This window comes from Lissotriton helveticus, chromosome 7, assembly GCF_964261635.1.
Source record: "Lissotriton helveticus chromosome 7, aLisHel1.1, whole genome shotgun sequence".
NCBI lineage: Eukaryota > Metazoa > Chordata > Amphibia > Caudata > Salamandridae > Lissotriton > Lissotriton helveticus.
Window position 1 is genome coordinate 1249917682 of NC_136068.1, and position 19762 is coordinate 1249937443.

The following is a 19762-nucleotide window of genomic DNA, read 5'->3' on the forward strand; positions in this document are numbered from 1 at the left end:
GGGGCAGGGACACAGGGATCTCGGAGGTACCGCACATATTGGGTGTTATACAACGAAATGGACGGGGGGACAAGCAACTGTTTATTGCACGTGAATGGCACTGAGGAAGAAGTGACTCATTGATAGAGAGACGGAAGATCTGACTGTCTTCCCTTCTAGGAGGAACAGCTACCAGTTTGTTGATTCATAGGGGTGGGTGGGGGGGGGGGGGGGAGTTGCGGGTAGAAAACGAAAAGCAGGATTGGAGGGACACGTGTGGAAAGTGTCAGCCTTAGCACTAAAATACACTACTTGAAGTATCAGAAGTTGCCGCCCGGCCCCAGGCATAGGGGCACGATGGCTGTGGAAAGGTGACATAAATGTAAATTTGATGTGTTGTTGGGGGCTTGACGCACCTATATCCTTTACTGCCTGCACAAAAATAAAGTTTAAAAAAAAAAAGGATGTTGTTCTCCTCGAGGTAGTGGGTCAGCTGTGCATTGATGACTTTCTCGATGACCTTTGCCGGGAACGGGAGCAGGGAGATGGGCCGGAAGTTCTTGAGGTCCTTGGGATCCGCCATGGGTTTCTTCAGGAGGGCGTTGATTTCGGCGTGCTTCCAGCTCTCCAGGAAGGTGGCAGGCTCCAGGGAGATGTTGATAACGTTCCGTAGTTGGGGGGCGATGGCAGTGTCAGCTTTGTTGAAGATGTGGTGTGGGCAGGGGTCTGCTGGTGATCCTGAGTGGATGGAGTTCATGGTCTTGCGTGTTTCTTTGACGGTGACTTTGGTCCAGGAGGTCAGGCGGTTGCCGTGGGTGGTGTTCGCTGGGGCGGTGGAGTCCAGTGTGGTAGGGGCGGTTGCGTTGTGGAAGCTGGCGTGGATGTCAGCAATTTTCCAGTAGAAGAAGGTGGCCAGTGAGTCGCACAGTTCTTGAGAGGGCAGGATGTCCTTTGCATTGGAGCTGGGGTTGGAGAGTTCCTTCACAATGCTGAAGAGCTCTTTACTGTTGTGTGCGTTGTTTTCTAGGCGGCTTTTGAAGGTCGCTCTCTTGGCTAGTCTGATAGAAGGTGATGTCTGCTAGAGGCGTCCTTGTGGGCTGCGCGGTTGTCTGGTGTTCGTTCGTGTAGCCATTTCTTTTCCAGTTTACGAAACGTCAGTTTGGAGGTCTGGAGTTCTTCGGTGAACCAGGTGGCTTTCTTGCTGCTGCGGCTGTTGGGTTGATTCTTGAGTGGGACGAGGGTGTTGGCGCAGTTGTTGATCCATTGGCTGAGGTTGCGTGCGGCGGCGGCTGGGTCCGTGGTGTCGATGGGAGGGTTCTGGGCGAGGGAGGCGGACAGCTGGTCCTTGGTGACTTTGCTCCAGCACCGGCGGGGCAGCTGTTGGGTGCAGTGGTGCGTGGTGGGTTTCTTGTAGGTGAAATGGACGCATTGGTGGTCGGTCCAGTGGAGTTCGGTGGTGTGGTTGAAGGTGACGTGTGGGCTTGTGGAGAAGATAGGGTCAAGCTTGTGGCCAGCGGCGTGCTTTGGAGACGTGACGAGTTGTCTGAGGCCGAGGTTGGCGAGTTTGTCGATCAGGGTGGTGGAATTGGTGTCGTTGTTGTTCTCGAGGTGGAAATTCAAGTCCCCGATGAGGATGTAATCCATGGAGGCGAGTGCATGGGTGCTGGAGAGGGAGTCGATGAACTGAGGCCGGGGTCCAGATGGTCTGTATATGAGTGTTCCTCTGAGGGTGGTGTTTGGGTCGGTGTGGATCCGGAAGTGCAAGTGTTCGGCGGTACTGAGGGTGTCATCTGAGTGGGAGGAGACCTTGAGGGTGGACTTGTGGACGATGGCTATTCCTCCTCCAGACCTGTTGTTGCGGTCTCTGCGGGTGACCTTGTAGCCGTCCGGGATTGCTATGGCGATGTCGGATCTCGGTCAGGAAGGCGACGTCAGGGGCGAGGATGTCGAGCACGTCCCAGAGCACGTCCCAGAGCCCAGAGCGGGTGTTGAGGGGTATGCACCGGAGGTAGTTGGCACCTGTCCTGGTGGGTTTGGCGGCTCTGTTGCAGTAGTAGCTGCAGGTGCACGAGCACTCCGGGGGAGCTGTGCGGCGAGAGGTGTGATCAGATCTCTGTCGAGGTCAGGAATCACTCAAACGGTCGCGCAGCGGCCACTATTTATGGCGGGAAAGGATGGAGGAGCAGCTGGGAGTGGGGCGGCCAATGGGCTGTCGAGGGGGCGGGGCCGCGGGGGAGCAGCGGCGGGAGACGGCGAGGGGGACAGGAGATAGCGGGCGACAAGAGGAAGCAAAAGCGGCAAACGGGCAACAGGAGGAAGCAAAAGGGGCAAAATGTGGAACAGAAAACCGAACAGTGGGCACAGTGCAAAACAGAAACCAGTGCAAGAGCGCAGGACGGGCAGCTCAGGGGGCACGAACTCTCGGCAGTAGCGTTCGGGAGGAGGGAGGGGCACAAGCACTCCGGGGGAGCTGTGCGGCGAGAGGACCGATCAGACCTCTGGCGAGGTCAGGAATCACCCTGACTAAAAGACTAACATAAACCCAATGTAAATAGAGACAGTCCTCAGACCTCATGCCTGTAACTGTTCTCCAGAATGCATTGTTTAATTAACTGAAACTGTTCCTGTTTTGCCAAACTCCTCTTGCCTTATGTTTTGTTAAGGACCTGAGCACATTTCCATGAGCATCGATTAACACAGCTCTCTGGCCCAAGTTAATGCCACTGAGATGAGAGGTATACACACCTGCCTCACTGTCTTCAACACAAGGGCTGAGTAAGAGAGGTGAAAAAGCATAGGCACAGATCCCTAACCAGTTCATCCACACTCTATTTCCCATGGACTGTGGGAGTGGATGCCTGGCGGTAAAACATGGGCAATTTGTGTTTTCGGGGGTGGCAAAAAGCTCGACAACTGGGGTTCTCCTGCAGAAAATGCATGTGGAGGGATTGCGGGTAATATATGAACGTGACGTCTTGCTAATGGGTCTGCAATAACAGGTCCGCAAAATTGTCATCCACCCCCAGCATGTGTTAAGCTACAACAAGGCTGATCCTGTTGCTGATTTCCATGTGAAAACTCTCTTTTAGTAGAGTAGATAGCTGAGGGGAGTGGGTGTCCTCCACTTCTGTATGTAATACATGGCTATCATGTTGTCCATCTGTATATTGTCACCTTGCTGCGAACCAATTTGTGGAAGGCTTTGAGAGCTAAGCAAATGGCCATCAGCTCTAGGTGGTAAATTGATCCTGGTGGTGAGGACCTTGCACAATCATATTGCCAAGATGTGTGTCTCATGCAGTGAGCGATGTGTCAGTGGTGATGGTCGCCTGCAGAAGAAAAGGGTCCAAGAAAGGGTTCCCAACTAGTTGGGTGTTATTGTTCCACCACTGCAGAGAGCGCGGAGTGCTGTTGTTGAATAGCGCTAAAACTCCCTACTGAGCCTTCACTTTCGACCACTGCCTGCTGAAGGGAGTGCACATGCAAACTGGCATGCAGCACAACTTCTCAGCAAGAGCTTAATTCAGTTCCTTGGTACGATCAATGTGAAAATGGAGTTCCCGCTTAGGGTCCAAACAATGGAGTCTCTCTTCCCATTTTGAAGGATAATGCAGAGCAAAAAAGTTAGGGAGGGTGATGGCTTTTTCAATATGAAAAGGTTGTGCATTAAGTCAAGACGGGTGCACATCAGGAAAGTGAGAACCAGACTGAAGTCCCACTGTGGCATCACACAGCGCTGAGTATATGCAGAGTTTGTGTCAGGGTGCCAGGCTGCAAGGATGACATCAACTATCTTGGGAGGAAGATCAAAGAAGATAAATTGTACCTGCTTAATCGCAACGCATGGAGGTGCAAGTAGCCCTGGGTGTAGAACCTGATTTGCTGCTGTGACAAACATTCTCCCAAAGTGGCGATCTGATCGGAGGACATATGCTCAAGCCCAAAAGTTCTGGGTACCACACTCTCCTGGCCCATCCCATAGCCTCTATGATGACTTGGGCCCAGTCATTCCTGATCTTCTTCACAACACAGGGCAGGAGAGGTAGCACTAGAAACGCATAAAGGAGTTATGGGCCCCATTCTAAGTGGAACACATCTCCAAGAGAGAGCCTTCTTGGAAACTCCAGCTTGTAAAGGTGCAAACATTACGTATTCTCAGTAGTGGTCAGGAGACCGAGGTTCTCACATAGTTGAAAGATGCCTGTGAGACCTTAGGTGTAACTGCCATTGTGATCTGCCTTGTATCACCAGGGAAGTCCACTTATGAATCATCCAAATACAGAAACCTCCTGACACAGGGCCCAAAACCCCACCAAACCCTGCTTGTTGCAGTATCACATGGCGGTGGTGTTGCACAAGCTTCCCTTTGATGGAGAGCAAGAAGGCCTTCAATGCCAAGCAAATTGCCTGCCACTCATGCAAACTGATGATCAGCCCAGTGTCCACCATTTACTAGAGTCCTCTGATCTACACCTCTCCCAGATAACCTCCACAACCCAGGAGCAAATTATCTATCACTACTGTCAACTCTGGGTGGGAGTAGGAAGAGGGGATCTGCCGCTGGTCCAATGGCAGTCAGACTGCCACCACTACAGATCTTTTGTAATCTCCTTTGACACCTGGATGGAACTGGACAGGTTCCCTGGGGCTGGGTCCACTGAGACTTCAGGTCCCACTGCAAAGCTTGCATGTGCCATCTGGCATAGTCGGAGAGCAAGATGTAGGAGGTGAGAAGGCCAAGAAGCATCAAAGCCATCCTCACTGAGACCCAGAACGGAGGCTAACCATCAGAATCATAGGTCAAAGATTCTGGACATGATGACCCGGAGGAAAAACTCAAAAGCGCCCCAACCGGGATGACTCCGATGAAAGTAAGCCTCTATGAAGGAGTCAGGTGTGACTTTAGCAGATTAACTGAGAACCCCAATGAGGTCAAGAGTTTGCCACTGGAGGTGGTGTTCGACCAACTATGGCAAGCCATCTTTTGACAACCAGTCCTCAAAGTAGGAGAAGACTGATAGCCCTGACCTCTGCAGATGAGCAGGGATCACTGCTATCACCTTTGTGAACACTTGAAGGGCACTGGTAAGGCTGTAAGGGAGCAAAGCAAACAAAATGCTTATGGCCCACCTTGAACCTCAGGAAGAACCTATGTTGCCTGAAGGATGTGGATGCGAAATTACACATTTTGACAACAATACTAGGCCCGGTTGCATAGTATGCTGACCCAGACTACACACAGACCAGTCACACTGGATGCTAAAATGGCACTCCTGGGTCTCAATGATCAGTGAGGTTGAAGTTGTGCTACATACTTTGATGCCTTTGTTTTATTAATGGACAAGGACATCACACATCACTGGTGACTGCATAAGTTCCCCACCTTAAAGAATGGTCAGACGGCATGAATTATTATGAAAGGCTGAGGAGGTCGAGTGTAACTCCAGGGGGTGCCTCCAGAAATACCATAAGGTTTGGGGTCAACAGTGGGAATTGTCACATTGAAGGGCTTTTAATTGTAACCAGTATCTCTTGGTTACCATTGTGTTCTGCAAATGTCTCTGCAATCAACTAGTTTTGGGCCAGATATCTCTCTTGCGGATATTGCCGTATATTATTTTGTACTGAAAATCAACAACAACGACTTAGAAAAGAAAATAATCCTGCAGGTTCAGAACCACTATTCAGTCTCCAGGGTCCAGAGCAGATAGAATATTGGCCTAAGTGAGTATTTTGAATTTGTCCTTGTGCAGGAAGGCATTGAGAGGGTGAAGATGTAGGATAGGGTCGAGATCTCAGATCTTCTTGAGCAGAGGAACGTAGAGAGAATAGCACCCAGTCCCCGCTTATAAGGCAGGTCCTCTCTCAATGGCATATCTGGCTAAAAGAGCCTGAGCTTCCTGGCAAAAGACAGACCTATGGTTCTTGGAGGTGACCCAAGTAGGTGCCAGGTATGGCAGGTCAAAAAGGAAAGGCAGGGCAGGGTATAGCCCCACTGGACACTCTGAAAGACACAATTGTGGGTTGTAGTATGCAAGTAGCCGATCCTGCTTCCTATCAGATGGCTGTGTACTATTAGGGGCACTATAAAGGGGTTTTCAAAGATACTTGCTGGACACGTGGAGGACTGGGATGCGCTCTACCTCTTGGTCCAACCTCAAAAAGGCTGAGAGGCCTGTTGTGCAAGTAATAAGACGTGACTCTGTCAATATGCCATGGACCTGGCCTATCCTTAATAAGGGTGAAATGGTTAAAGGTATAGCCAAAGTGGAGCTAAACGGCCCAAGGAGTGTGGCCTGCTTGGTTCTCTTGAAACACTTTAGAGCAGAGTACGCCTTTTCACCAAACATGTAGGAGCCGGCGAAAGGCATATCCATTAAGGATGCCTGGACTTCCAGATCATTAGGGATGGCTGACTTGTAGACTGGAGGGGGCGGGGAGCTGTGTGTGGGGGGGGGGGAGGACATCATGGTGTAGCCGAAGTGCTCAGACGCGTGCCAGTGAGGGGTTCATTGAAGGGCAAAGGAGGTTTGGATGGTTGCCTGGTCAGGCTGCAGTACCTTTGTCAGCAAATTCTTTTTTAACCTCCATAGACTGGAGATGGAGGTCAGGGACCTCAGCGTCCCTTCTAATCACAGTGGCAAAATATGTGCTTTTTACTGTTGCTGGACAGGAGGGGGGTGGGTTGGTAACCCAGTATTCTGCTAGCCTGGCTAATTTGGAGTGATGCCCCGAAACCGGTACCAGGATGTTTTCTGGACCAGGGAGGTCCGGGCCTTGCAGTTCTGGCTGGACTGTTCCCATGGGGGGAAAAGGGTCAGGAATGATTTTCATATGGCTGGGTCCCAACTGGAATGGTGTGGCACACAAAATAACTATGGATTAAACCCATATCTGTGACTGGGGGTGATTGTTTGACAATGTTCAACATTCTCCATCATCTTTTTGTGTTGCATGTAACAGTTGCCGTCATCATCGACATCCTAGGGTGAGACAAATTCTTCTCATCACTGCTATTGTCCGAGCCAAAAAGCTAGTTAAGTGTGTGTACCCAACTGTGTGGGAGCAGAATTGCGTCTGATGGAGTCAGAATGGGCAGTGGCACATCAAGATATGGAAGTAGTCTCGATCAAAACGAAGCTGGCTTGCAGTCGTATACCACAATGAATTGCATCCCCTCCTCCAGTGCCAGTACAGGTTTCAGTGCCAGGCCCAAAGCCAGTACAGAACCCAGAAAGGTGGCACAGATCCGCCGGTGGTAATCGGACTGGAAGTCCTGGCAGATCCTTTGGAACCAAAGACTAACCAGAGGGAGCCAGAACCATGCCAAAGATGTGCAATCAATGCCTCTGGAAAAGTTTTGACTTGCTGGAATGTCTTCGATGGACTCAAGAAATCTGGGTGCATAACGACCAGGGATAGAATTGGCTCAGCTGTGGAACTGGAGCACAGTGACACATCCTCACACCTTCTCTGGAGAAAGAACCAGACAAATTTGCTTGCATGAAAGATTTTCTGTTGGGAATGACTTTGGGAGTGGGTCCATAATCTTTACTTTAGGTTGGCGCGGAACTGGCGAGATAATATCAGTATGCAACAGTCTTTGCAAGGTTTAAAACGTGAATACTGAAAACTTTGTAGGAAAATCTATTTACAGAGTGCAGAAAGGAGGAGGCAAGTTTTGAATCAGCTTCTGAAGGCGCGAAAAGAAAGAAACTGATGTACACAGGTGGCGCTTGTTTGTGGCTCTGTTTGTTACTTCTAGAGCAAAACGGGGTTGATGCAGAGTTGCACATCACCCTCTACTGACTCACAAGAGCACTACTTTTGAGTTTCTGCATTCAGTCTGGTGCCTGGGGATATTCACAAGGAGAGGAATCTGCAGCTAGAAGTATTCTTCAGAAATAATGGTACTGTTACAGCATTTATTGTATCTGCTGCATAACTGTTATTGTTGAGTCTCCACCTCCTAAACTACCTCCTTGCGAAGCCATTGACTGCCCACCCTTGCTACTCTGTGGCCTAGGTTAGAGTGCCATAGCACATCAGACCCAGTGACATAAGGGGAAAAATGACCCAACAACCTCAGTTGATGCTTGCTGCCCCATGGCCCCCAAATAAGTTCAGATAAGTGGTTAGTTCCAGAGTTCTATGATGATATGACTATCATATTTATTCATGTTACTGCTTGTGCAAATGTGCCAAGTAGATTATTTTTTTAACAGAATAAGTAGATTTCTGGAATATGTTGCCCCTTGGACAAATTGAAATTAATAACATTCAACAGACCGGTACAACATAAAGATGAACCAAACCTGCTACAATGTAAGAACATGCTAAAGGCAAACCCCTTAAAAGCTACCCCTACAATTACTTTCTTTGTATCAATGCCTTTGACCATGTACAGCACTCTGCTGCCTTTGGCTAGGTGCATGCTCTCACAAATACCAAATACAGTGAAAAGACAACAACGCGCTTACCTTCATTGAGGCATCCTTATCGTTCAGTGGCCTTAAATAGACAGGCACAGGTAGATTTTTCATCTTGTTTTCATTTTGGTTATCACTGGTCCCCTAATTAAAAACAAAGAATAAAACATTAATAGAACGCCGATTTGCAAATAATCAGACAGTGGAATCTTTAAATGGGAGCATCAAGTTTTGTCTTATCTTGGAAGTAGTAAGAAAAATATATTCATTCTGGGTCTGTTAAATACATATGGAACTTTAAGTTTCATTAAAGGGTCACCAAAATTGAAAGCTAATTTTTGTTTATCTGTACTCAGTGGACCCTCAGTGTACAATCCTTTTCAGCAAATTACTGGACGTAAGAAGGTGAGCTGTATCAGTTTGGATGCAGTTTAAACACAAACCATATTCTGGACTAACTGCTGACCGACCAACCACTAGCTTCCTTCAATCCATATACACCACTCTTTTTCTCACTCCTCAAAGAGCCACCTGACAGTCAGCAGAAAAATCCTTTGTGCCCAATTAATGTGAATAATCATGTTTGGTAGAAAAATGAATTACAACCTGCAGTAACATAACGAGGATTGTAATGTTAAGGCCCTTAAGCATGTGCCTCTAGAATTAAGTTGGAAATCAGTTTCAGTATGTATATATGACATTAATGTTTGGTATTTGTAATGTATAAACTTTGAATCTCAGGTCTAAACATCCTATGTAATAAAAACTAGAAACTTATGAACACTTACTAGTGATAGCACTGTATAATTAATGTGTTGCGCTGCGTGAAAAAAGTAGATAAAGTTTCAGTGATGCATGCCAAAAGTAATAAACCATAATTGAAGTGAAATAACCATGCTAGTTATACTCTGAATATCTGGAATACAGTTTTGTTTTCAATGGTCTATAGTTATATTGGAATGGAATGGGCCAAAACTAGAGTCGAAACAATTTCATTGTATTTTAAGAAAATACTTAATTGTTAAATATGAGCAGATAGAAATCCAAGCTAACTAAACATTTGTGAATGCATAAATATAAACTAACACCCAGACACTTTATAACTAACCTATATCCTTATATGCTATCTTTGGTGCACTTTAGTAACTGGAATAGGTGAAAGCCTAGTCCAGCAGAAGGTGATAGGGTTAAAGGAATAAAATACACAACTTAAAATAGTTGCACAGGCAAATAATTACTGTACAGACCAAGGAATCTGTGTTTTGTTATATTAAGGTACCATCTAGAAAGTGTCTAAGATTGAATGCAGGCAATATTCCCATAAGAATAAAATATGCATACAAACCCACTAAGAATTTTGTTATTAACAGTTTATTCCATACCATGGTAAAGATGCAAATGTTCAAGACAACAAAATGTCCATGTGGCATACACATATATAAATACATACAATGAATGTCTTCTATCCACCTTAAAAGGATCTGGAAATGGTCAGAACTTTGGGAGATAATAAAGTTGAGGGTACAGCAGAGGGTTGGCACACTAGACCATGTTAGTTTCATACTCATGCATTGTCTTGATATCCTCAGATGAATTTGATGTAGCGATATTTGAGATAGAGGAACATATACTGGTGAAAGGAATAGGATAACACATACTTGGATGTGCCTCTATGTTCTTTCCTGTTGGTTGTTTTGTTGGCTGAGAAAGTTCTCAGCCCAATTGTTTTAGAGCAGGATTAGGGTACGTTATCAGACTTCTGATTAGCCCCTAGAAAAAGTATTACTGGAGGGGTCACAGGGCATGATGAACAAGTCACTTACTTTTGATCCGTGCATTAGAACAGTGTTTCCCAAACTGCGGGTCATGAGTTGATTTTTAGGCGGGAGCATCAAGTCAGAGCAAAAAATAAAGATGCCTTGAACTTATGTGCTTATCTTGTCTCATTTCTGGTGCTTCAACAACAGAGGTCAAATGTTAGGTAACGACAAGTTGTTGCTTATTCTTTTAACATGGGAATGGGATTTGGTTTTCTTTCTCTGACTGCAAAGTGGGAGGTGTTTTTAAAGTGAATTATGTATCTTAGAATGTCTTGCTTTGCAACACATAACAAAATGTAAATACCTTTAAATGAACTGTATGAATTTAGCAGTTAGGAAAGCAAAAATAAAGTACAAGTTTTTTGGAATTCTGAAGTTTGCTGAGAACAGAGATTACAATAGGCTTAAAATAAATAAAGCCACTTTAATAGGTGATGCTTAAATTATAAATATTCACGGAAACCCCATTTCCACTCATAATCATTTCAGTGATGTATATTAAATACTTTTAGCAGTAAAGGGGCATGCTGAGCAAATTTAGATGCCATTCCAATGGAAAATGTGCTGTCTGTAAATGACAATGCGCTACCACACGATTATGCCAAATTACGCCTCCTCATATCCATTAAAGGTAGGCGGGTCGCAAAAGTCTGTAGTTTTTAAAAAGTGGGTTGTGGTGCTAAAAAGTTTGGGAACCACTGCATTAAAAAATTCCCCTGCCGGCAGACTGGATACAGAAAATCTTGTGCAGGACTTCTGCGTACCAGTAGATAGCACAGATGGACGTTGGCTGCGTCGGAAGTGAAGTGCACGGTACTATATAGGGGCAAACCTGGTGCGCTGACATCAGTTTCTTTCATGACTATTTCCACACCAAAAACGTGGAGCCACAACTGAATGATGTGTGACTAGTGTGCAGACAGCGAACATGCTTAAGGATGAAGAGACAAATTTTGCGGTTAGAGAGTCTCTACCCGAAAAAGCATTACCAAAGGTAAGTGGCTTGTTCTTCTGATAGAGACGTCTTACCACAGATTCTTCAACTAAAATAGATAACTAAGCAGTATCTCCTGGGAGGGAGGTCTGCGAACAGTCTCAAAACAGAAAGTTCTGGAGGACTGAACGGACAAAATGCCAGCCTCGATCGACATAGCTGTACAAGCAGTAGTGCTTCACAAATGTGTGAAGTAATGCCTAGGACATTTACCCCTCATGATTACACAGTAGTAAAAGGCTAGTTTATGGAGGTGTAACCGAAAGTGCTTGAAGCTCACTGACTCTCCTGGTTAATGTAATGGCCACCAAGAATACTGTCTAAAAGGACATTAGTACAGAGAAAGGCTATGCAGGGTCTCAAATAGGTGACACATAAAGAATGTCAGAACCAGATTCAGGTTCCATTGGGACATGACAAAAGGCGTAGGAGGGAACAAATGCTGCAAACTCTAAAGGAAATGTGTCACAGCAGGTGACTTGAACAGTGAGGGCAAATCCAGTAGTCACAAAGAAGCAGAGAAGGCAGAAAGATAACCTTTAACGGATTCAGTAAGTGGATCAACATTTCAGGAGAAACACCAAGTCATAAATCTGTTTTTTTAGGTGCAAAGCAAAGGTGCTCATCTGCAAGGGGAAACATCTGCTTCCCCAGTTGACCAACCTAAACCCATGGCAGGAGTATACAGCTTTTGTTGAGGGACACCTGGCTGCCAGATGACATCACAGATCTCGGAGGAAGATCAAAAGCATTAAACTGTTGCCGCTCAATCTCTATTCATTAAGGTGGAGCGTGCACAGGTTTGGATGCAGAACCGTGCACTGTTGCTGTGACTGAAGGTCCTCCCAAAAGGGCAGCCTGATTGGCTGAGAGATGCTCATGCTTCGGAATTCAGGATACTAAACCCTTCTTGCTCAAACCAGAGCCACCAGGATGACTTGGGTCCTGCTGTTCTTGTGACCACGAGGAATGAATAGTATAGGTGAAAAGGCATACAGGAGTCCGGGGTTCTACCCTAATCAGAATAAATCTCTGAGCAAGGGCAGCTGTGGAAACTCCAAAGCGCAGAAGTGCAGACAGTGCGCGTTCTCAGTGAGGGTGAGTAGACTAAGGCAAGGTTGTTTCCATTCTCGGAAGAGACCTAGCGCCATCTCCGGATGTAGATGCCAATCAAGATCTACAAGGCATCGGCGGCTGAGTTAGTCTAGTTGGTGTTGAGAGATCACGCCAGGTGCTGCATGACCAGAAAATGTCCTGGTACTTCAGCCATGTCCAGAGGTGCAGGGCCTCGTGAAACAGTATCCACTACCCCACTTCACTCTGCTTGTTGCAAGACCCTATGGCAGTGGTGCTGTTCGTGAACACCTGAACTAGCCTTCCCTGGATGAATGGGAGGTCGTCCTTCAAAGCCAAGCAGACAGCCCTCAGCTCCAGAAGATTGGTATGAAGCCAAGATTCTACTGGAGACCAGCGTTCTCTGATCTCTGCCAAGCCAACCCAGAAGTGATCCATCGGTCATCACTGTGAGCTACAGGTGGGGCAGGGAGAGGGGGTCTGCTGCTGATCCAAATGGCAGTTCATTAACCACCACTGCAGATCTTTTGTATTCCTCTATGAAACCTGGACCAGGCGAGAGAGATTCCCCTGGTGCTGAGCCCACTGGAACTTCAGATTCCACTGCAGACACCATATCTGCCATCAACCGTACTTCACCAGCAGGATGCAGGAAGCCATAAGACCCAGCACTCTCAAAGTCAGTCTCACCAAATTCCAGGACCGAGGTAGAATCAAGATCATAGCACGAATATCCTGGTCTGTCCGCTGCAGAGAGTAAGCACACAACTGCACTGTGTCCAGAATAGCTCCAATAAAAGGGACCTTCTGAGGAGTCAGGTGTGACTTTGGCATGTGTGCCCCAGCAAGTGCAGAAGATTCACAGTAATCTGGAGGTGGGCAACAACTGCCTGTGGTGGGACCGCCTTCCACAGCCAGTCTTCATGGGAAGATAGACAACTGACCTCCGCAGATGTGATAAAACCACTGCCATCACTTTTGTGAGCATTTGAGGGGCACTAGTAAGGCCAAAGGGGAGCACAGTAAACTGGAAATCCCCATGGCCTACTATGAACCGCAGGTAATGTCTGTGGGCTTGCAGGACAGGGATTTGGAAACCCGCATCCTAAAGGTCCAACCCTTCCATCCAGTCCCCAGGGTCCTGGGCAGGCATACCCTGAGCTAAGGTTAGCATTTCGGATTTCTCTTTCTGGAGGCAAGCACAGAGAGGTCAAAGATTGATGATAGTATGGAGGCCTCTGTCCTTTTATGACAACAAAAGTAGCAAGAATAACAACCACCCCCTACTTCTGATGCTGGTAACCTCGCGATGGCACCATTAGCAAACAGAGACTGCACTTCCTAATGGAGCAAGGAAAGATGGCCCTCTGTTAGCTGTTCTGGGAATGGTAGCAAGGGTGGAGAGGTTTCCAGAACTGAAAGGGCATAACTCGTCTGATTTGATTTTATATATATAGCTAATGACAAGAGTGTCTAGGCACGGATATCCACACTGGAGGAGAGTTGATAAAAGAAGAAAAAGAAACGAAACTGATCTATGAAGAAGGAAAGCATAATGTCTTATTGATTAAAAAGCCAAGTTTTAAGAACCTTCCTGAACTGGAACAGTTCTGAAGAGATTTTTAGGTGCAAAGCAAAGGTGTTCAACAGTTTAGACGTAGTAATGACGAAACATCTGCTTCCCCAGATGACTAACCTAAACCTAGGGACATTTGCGAGGTTTGCAGTAGAGGAGAGAAGAGTATAGGGCATACCAGCAGAACTTGTGTTTTAAATACTCGGGTCCAGAGATGGGCAAGGCCCTAAAGGGGAAGCACAAAGTTTTAAAATCAATCCACTTCCTTATGGGAGCCCAGTGAAATTAAACAAGTGCCTGTTTGGTAGACTTGCATCTGAGGATTCCTACTAGGAGTAGGGGTGCCACGTTCTGCACGATCTGTAGTTTCCACGGAAATCCGTTCTAAAGATCAGTGAACAAAGCATTGCAATAATCTAATTTGGACACAACGAGAGAAAAGACCACTGTCTTTTGAAGCTCATGCGGCATGAATGGAAACGCTTTCCTAAGCAGTTTTAAAATTAGGAAGGTGAAGGAAGTGGTGACTATCAGGTTCTTGAAAGATAGAGAGGTATCAAAAATGATTCCCACGTTTTTTGCTTTGGTGGTGGATGTGGGATGCACACTTAATTATTGTGGCTATTAACTAGGTGATTCAGTAAAAGTTGAAGCCTCCACTTGTCAGAGGTTATTTCTTGCCATTGGGGCAGGTCGTGCCTGTTCCTGTCATCAACAGGACGGGTGTGCTGTGTAGAGGACCCATTAAAGAGGTTTGATGGCTGCAACAGCCAGGTGTGGATCCGCTTCCCAAGCCACACAAGGTCTGGGAAGCTTGCTGCCCTCAGGGTAAAGTTTGGTATTGCAGACACCCATGGAAGCCATGGCCGTGGAATCGGAGAAAGGACTGTTGCCTGGAAACCAAGGAAAGTTCATGGGATCTGGCGGTGACTCAGGTATCTTTAAAACGCTTGACTGCAGTGGCGCACTCGGTGGCAAATAGGCAGGAGCCATCAAAAGTGAAGTCTATCAGAGGTGAATGGACAGCCCCACAAAAGCCAGTGGACCTCAAACAGCCATGGAGAAGGAGTGATACTGGTTGCGGCCATGGCCCTAACCTAGTGACTCTGTGCTGTCCAGTCCACACTAAATGGTGAACTGTGCTGCATCCCAGACCATCAGTCAATGCCTGGTTCAGAATGTCTCGTCCCTATTCAGGAAGCATGGGCAGCAGCTGTGCAACCAAATCTTACAAGACAAGACTGTATTGGCCTAGACACATGCAGAGTTAATAGATCACAATGACAAACTGGTAGAAGAGATGATACGCTACCCAAATGTATCCAGCCTCTTGTATTCCCTATCCAGTGGGACAGTAGGAAACGCACTTGGGTTTACCTAGGCTGTCAAAGCCTGCATCACCAGGCTCTTGGTAGAGGGATGCTGGGAAAGGAAGTATGGGTCTCTGGGGGTGGGGTGATGTCAGCGGACAATCATTCTATGCACAGAGCCCCTGTGCAAGGTTTAGCCCAGGGAAAGATGCGCCCTCCTACATGTCATGGCACTGAGGAGCAATCAGTCCAGAGTCTGGAGAGGTGTCCAGGCCACTGGCTTCAGCCAGCTCCTCATACCAGTTTTCCTCCTGGTAGGAGTCATCCTCCAGGAGGCCATAACTCTCTTCACTATCCTTGCTAAAAGTTCTTCTTGTGCTTCTTGGAATTACCCAGCTTCAAAGACAATGACATAGAGCAGGATGACAATCGTTCATAGGACCGGCTCTGAGAATGGGCCTGAGATTTCCCTCAGGACTGGATCCAGAGCGGAGCCTTCTGCTGCAGCGTCCCAGGAACGTCATCCACTTTCTGATGGATCTAGAAAGAAAGGGCTTGAAATGTACACTGCATGCTGGTAAAAATCTCCCTACACATGAGAGATATTAAGGTTATTATTTTTGAAGATAGACCCTGTACTTAGACAGGCCTTTACAGAAGTTGCATGGAAAGCAGAAGTACTGTCACTGATCATTCCACCCTCACCTGCCACCTCGGAGCATCTCTTGCCATGTATGTGGGAGCTACTTCAGGAGAAAACTGACAGCCAAGGACTTCATGGTTTATCAGTTGAAGGGGTGATAAGAACTGGGCATTGTAACAAAGAAAGATAAATACATAAAAGGAGAGAAGAAAATAAGAGAGGGATACAGATCAATAAAGAGGAGAGAAAGAATAAACATAAGATTAAAAGAAAGAGGAGAAAAATGTGAATGACAAACATGAAATGTCGAGCAAAAGAAGATAAAATTATAATGGGGAGACTACTCAAGAGGAGTAGAACTTGAGAAAAAAGCAGAACAAAAAATGTGATAGCAAGAAAAAGATTATTCAGAAGCTAGACAAATAACTGATGGGGAACGATGGAAAGAAAAGAGAAAGAAAAGTATCAAAGAGCACATAAAAATACATTAGGAAGAGGAAATGGAGGATGAAGAAAATTAAAATGAAACAAGAGAAAGACATTAGGCAATAGGAAGAACAAGTTGAACCTGGTGTTGTTCGCTATAATAGACGATAGTTATCAGTGAGGTATGATACGGCTCACCTGGCTTTGTTCCACCATGAAACGAAAGTAAACAGCTCATTATAAAGCGTTTCTTTTATGAATTTGCAGCGACAGGCATGTACATCCTAAGGCATGGAAATAAACCAGGGACTTGAAAAAATCTGAAAAAATTACACATATTTGGCAGGAACTCCTGGAATGCAGGCTTCAAGTAACGGAAGCTCCTTCTTATCCAATCAGATAACACCGCACACCTAAAGTTATTACAGTGGGTGAAATGCGGAGCCTGGGCAGCAGGAAGGAGAAGATAAGAGAGTGCATCGAGTGCGGACTTGTGAGCAAGCGCCTTAAGCCATCAGGATGCTACTTCAAGGCACGTAGACAGGGTCGTAATACCCAATGATACTCGTAAAGGTAGCTACAAAAAATGGCGTTAGGTTGTGCACACACCCTGCAAAGATGCGTGTAGCGCCTGAAGTCACAAGTTGAACCTGGTGTTGTTCGCTACAATAGACAATAGTTATCAGTGAGGTATGATACGGCTCACCTGGCTTGGTTCCACCATGAAACGAAAGTAAACAGCTCATTATAAAGCGTTTCTTTTATGAATTTAGCGTGGTATGCAAGGCAAATGGGCACCATTCTGCCTGCTAAGCACGGGAGGTGTGAATGATGATAGCAGCCCCTTTGAAGCTTGTTTACTGAGAGGTAATAAATGAAGATGCGCAGGAGCCAGGAGGGAGGAGTAGAGAGGCGAGCCAGATGGTCACTGCAGGGAAGAATGGCGGCTTTGATAAGCGGGTGTAATGCCGCGCTGGATGGAAAGCGCATGCAGCAGGGGGCGGAGCGGATCCCTTTGAAGTGACGGTTAGAGTTGCATCAGGAAAGCTAAACCAGCAGGCGGATGCGCGTTCACGATCACATGCACTTGTGGAAATCCGCCGGCTGGTTTAGCTTTCCTGATGCAACACTAAAATTCTCCCCTATCCAGCCCTGCGGAATGGGATAGGCTCGACCTAAAAAACAAAATGGTGCACATTGCAAAAGAGGGAAGAAAATAATTTACTTACGTGATACTACAATTATCCAGTATTGGTATCTTACATAGATTCACATGTTGAATCATTCCCCGTCGCTGAGATGAGAGTCCCACGGTACCCAAATCAAGCAGTATTTAAATAACACCATAGGGTATAGTGGCCCTGAGCCATATTTTATATAGCCTACCTATGTCCTTTTTTAAAAAAAGGGACTAAATGTTTAATGCAGCCCATCATCTGCTAGCATCCTCTAGAAACTTCCCAGAAGAGTCGGTCTTCCTCTAATTCTTCCAGCACAAGTGAGAATTGAGTATCTTAATAAATAAATGGAAGCCGCCTCTACAGGGAGGAGGGTGGGTGCATGTGAATTTATGTAAGAAGAAATACAATGATCCAGCACTCCCCACAAAAAAGTGAATGGCAAATGAGTATAGCAAAAATCAAAATCCGTTCAGCAGGTCTTTTTTTTAAATGTTCTTTATTCTTATTCTTATTCTTCAAACGATCGTAGCCTACGATCGTTTGAAGATCACTTTTTTGTGGGGAGTGCTGGATCATTGTATTTCATTGTAAATTGTGGGAATATTCCCCCGGAAGTTTAGGGGTATTGAGCTTCAGGTCCCCAGCACCCAGACTCTATGATCCCGTAGACTAGATTATTGATAGGTGCAGTGATTATTGCCTTATTCCGTGGGTTCTCTTTTGTTGTTGAATTTATGAAAGATACCAATACTGGATAAACGTAGTTACACGTATTTTTTTATTCAGTATTGGGGTAACTTTCATAGATTCACATGCCTGAATCAGAGTAGCAAGCAGTTGCATCCAATTTTTATTTGTCTGTTGTGGATGGTGGGTGACTCCTATCACGTAGTGAACCCCAAAAATTGGAGGTAACCTGAAAACCCCTCAAGGGCTATACCTGTGCGGACTATTATGTTTATCAATGTACAGAATATACTCTTAAACGAAGGGTAAAATATCACTTATATACTAGCATTTCCATATACGCAGCATTAGCGAGAGGTAAGGGAAAGAAACAATAGCGTAACTAATAGTACACCTTACTTAGTTATTCTTTGTATCTTCCAATGCATTCCAGTATTTGAAACCACCATAATAGCAAACAACTCTTTCCAATGGCCAGAAAGAGGCTTAATCTAATGGAAGAGATGATGAAGCACTTCCTGGCCTACCGCTGCATTGGCATCCTGTGTGGATTCCAGGCAATAGTACTGCATGAAGGTATGAGTGGTACTCCAGGTTGCAGCACAACAGATCTTTTCGAGAGTCACTCCCGCGAAGAGGGCTGCTTATGTAGCAACATCTCTGGTAGAGTGAGCCTTTGCCATTCTTTCCAAAGGTTTGTTAGCTTTGACATGACAGAACTGTATCTAAGCCCATATCCATCTTGCGATTGTGCCTTTTTTTATTGCAGTCCCTTCTCCGACTAGGCCATAACCAACAAGTAATTGATCAGTGTTTCGAATGTCCTTCGTTCTCAGAAAATAGAACTTTTTCTTGCTCTGCATGCATTGATGATAGCCTAAAAGACGTATGGGTCTGGCTTCTGAAAGGTGAAGAAGTTCTGGGAACCAATCTGTCGTGGGCCACCTGGGCGCAATGGGAATCATTCACCATCCTCCCAGCTTAATTTTGGTCAGTAACCTGGGAATCAAAAGGATGGGGGGGGAAACGTAGGCATACATCCTTGACCATCGCATCGAAAGGGTATTACCCTAAGACTCCATGAGGGGAAACCTGCTGGCACAGGACCGGCATTTGGCGTTCTTGTTCGTGGTAAACAGGTCCAGAGTTGGCTTTCCCAAAAGAGCAAATACACCATGCAGCTGGAATTGGTTGAGTTTCCATTCGTGGAAATTGTCTGTAGCTCTGCTGAGACCATCTGTCAGCGTGTTGTGTAAACCTGGAATAGGCTCGGCCCTGAGAAAAATCCTGTGCTCTGTAGACCAGCTCCACAGTTCTTGCACTTCAAAAGAAAGCGTGTGAGAGTTGGTCCCTCCCGGTTTGTTTATGTAGAACATACTGGTCGTGTTGTCCGTATGGACCAGTACAGAAGCGCCTGCTATTCTCAGCAGTAAGGCCTGTAAAGACAGGAACATGGCCTTCAACTCCAGGATGTTGATATGACTTTGTTTTTGAGAATTCGACCATTTGCCTTGAATTTGAAGGCCCTGCAAAGGACCTCCCCAGCCTTCCATGGAACCATCCGTTGTTAGGATGCATTTGGTATGTTTTGCAAGAAAGTAAGCCCCTTTGAAAGGTTTGGAGTCTGGTATCACCATAGCATG

General features: G+C 46.1%; 1 protein-coding gene across 1 annotated transcript in view; it reads right to left on the minus strand.

Annotated features, from left to right (window-relative positions):
* The window catches only part of SPAG9 (sperm associated antigen 9), a 2066870-nt gene that overhangs the window by 1203947 nt on the left and 843161 nt on the right, over positions 1–19762 (minus strand). The window contains exon 16 of the mRNA XM_078654422.1: positions 8460–8552. Coding sequence (XP_078510548.1) covers positions 8460–8552 — 93 coding nt within the window. The remainder of the gene's footprint in view (positions 1–8459; positions 8553–19762) is intronic.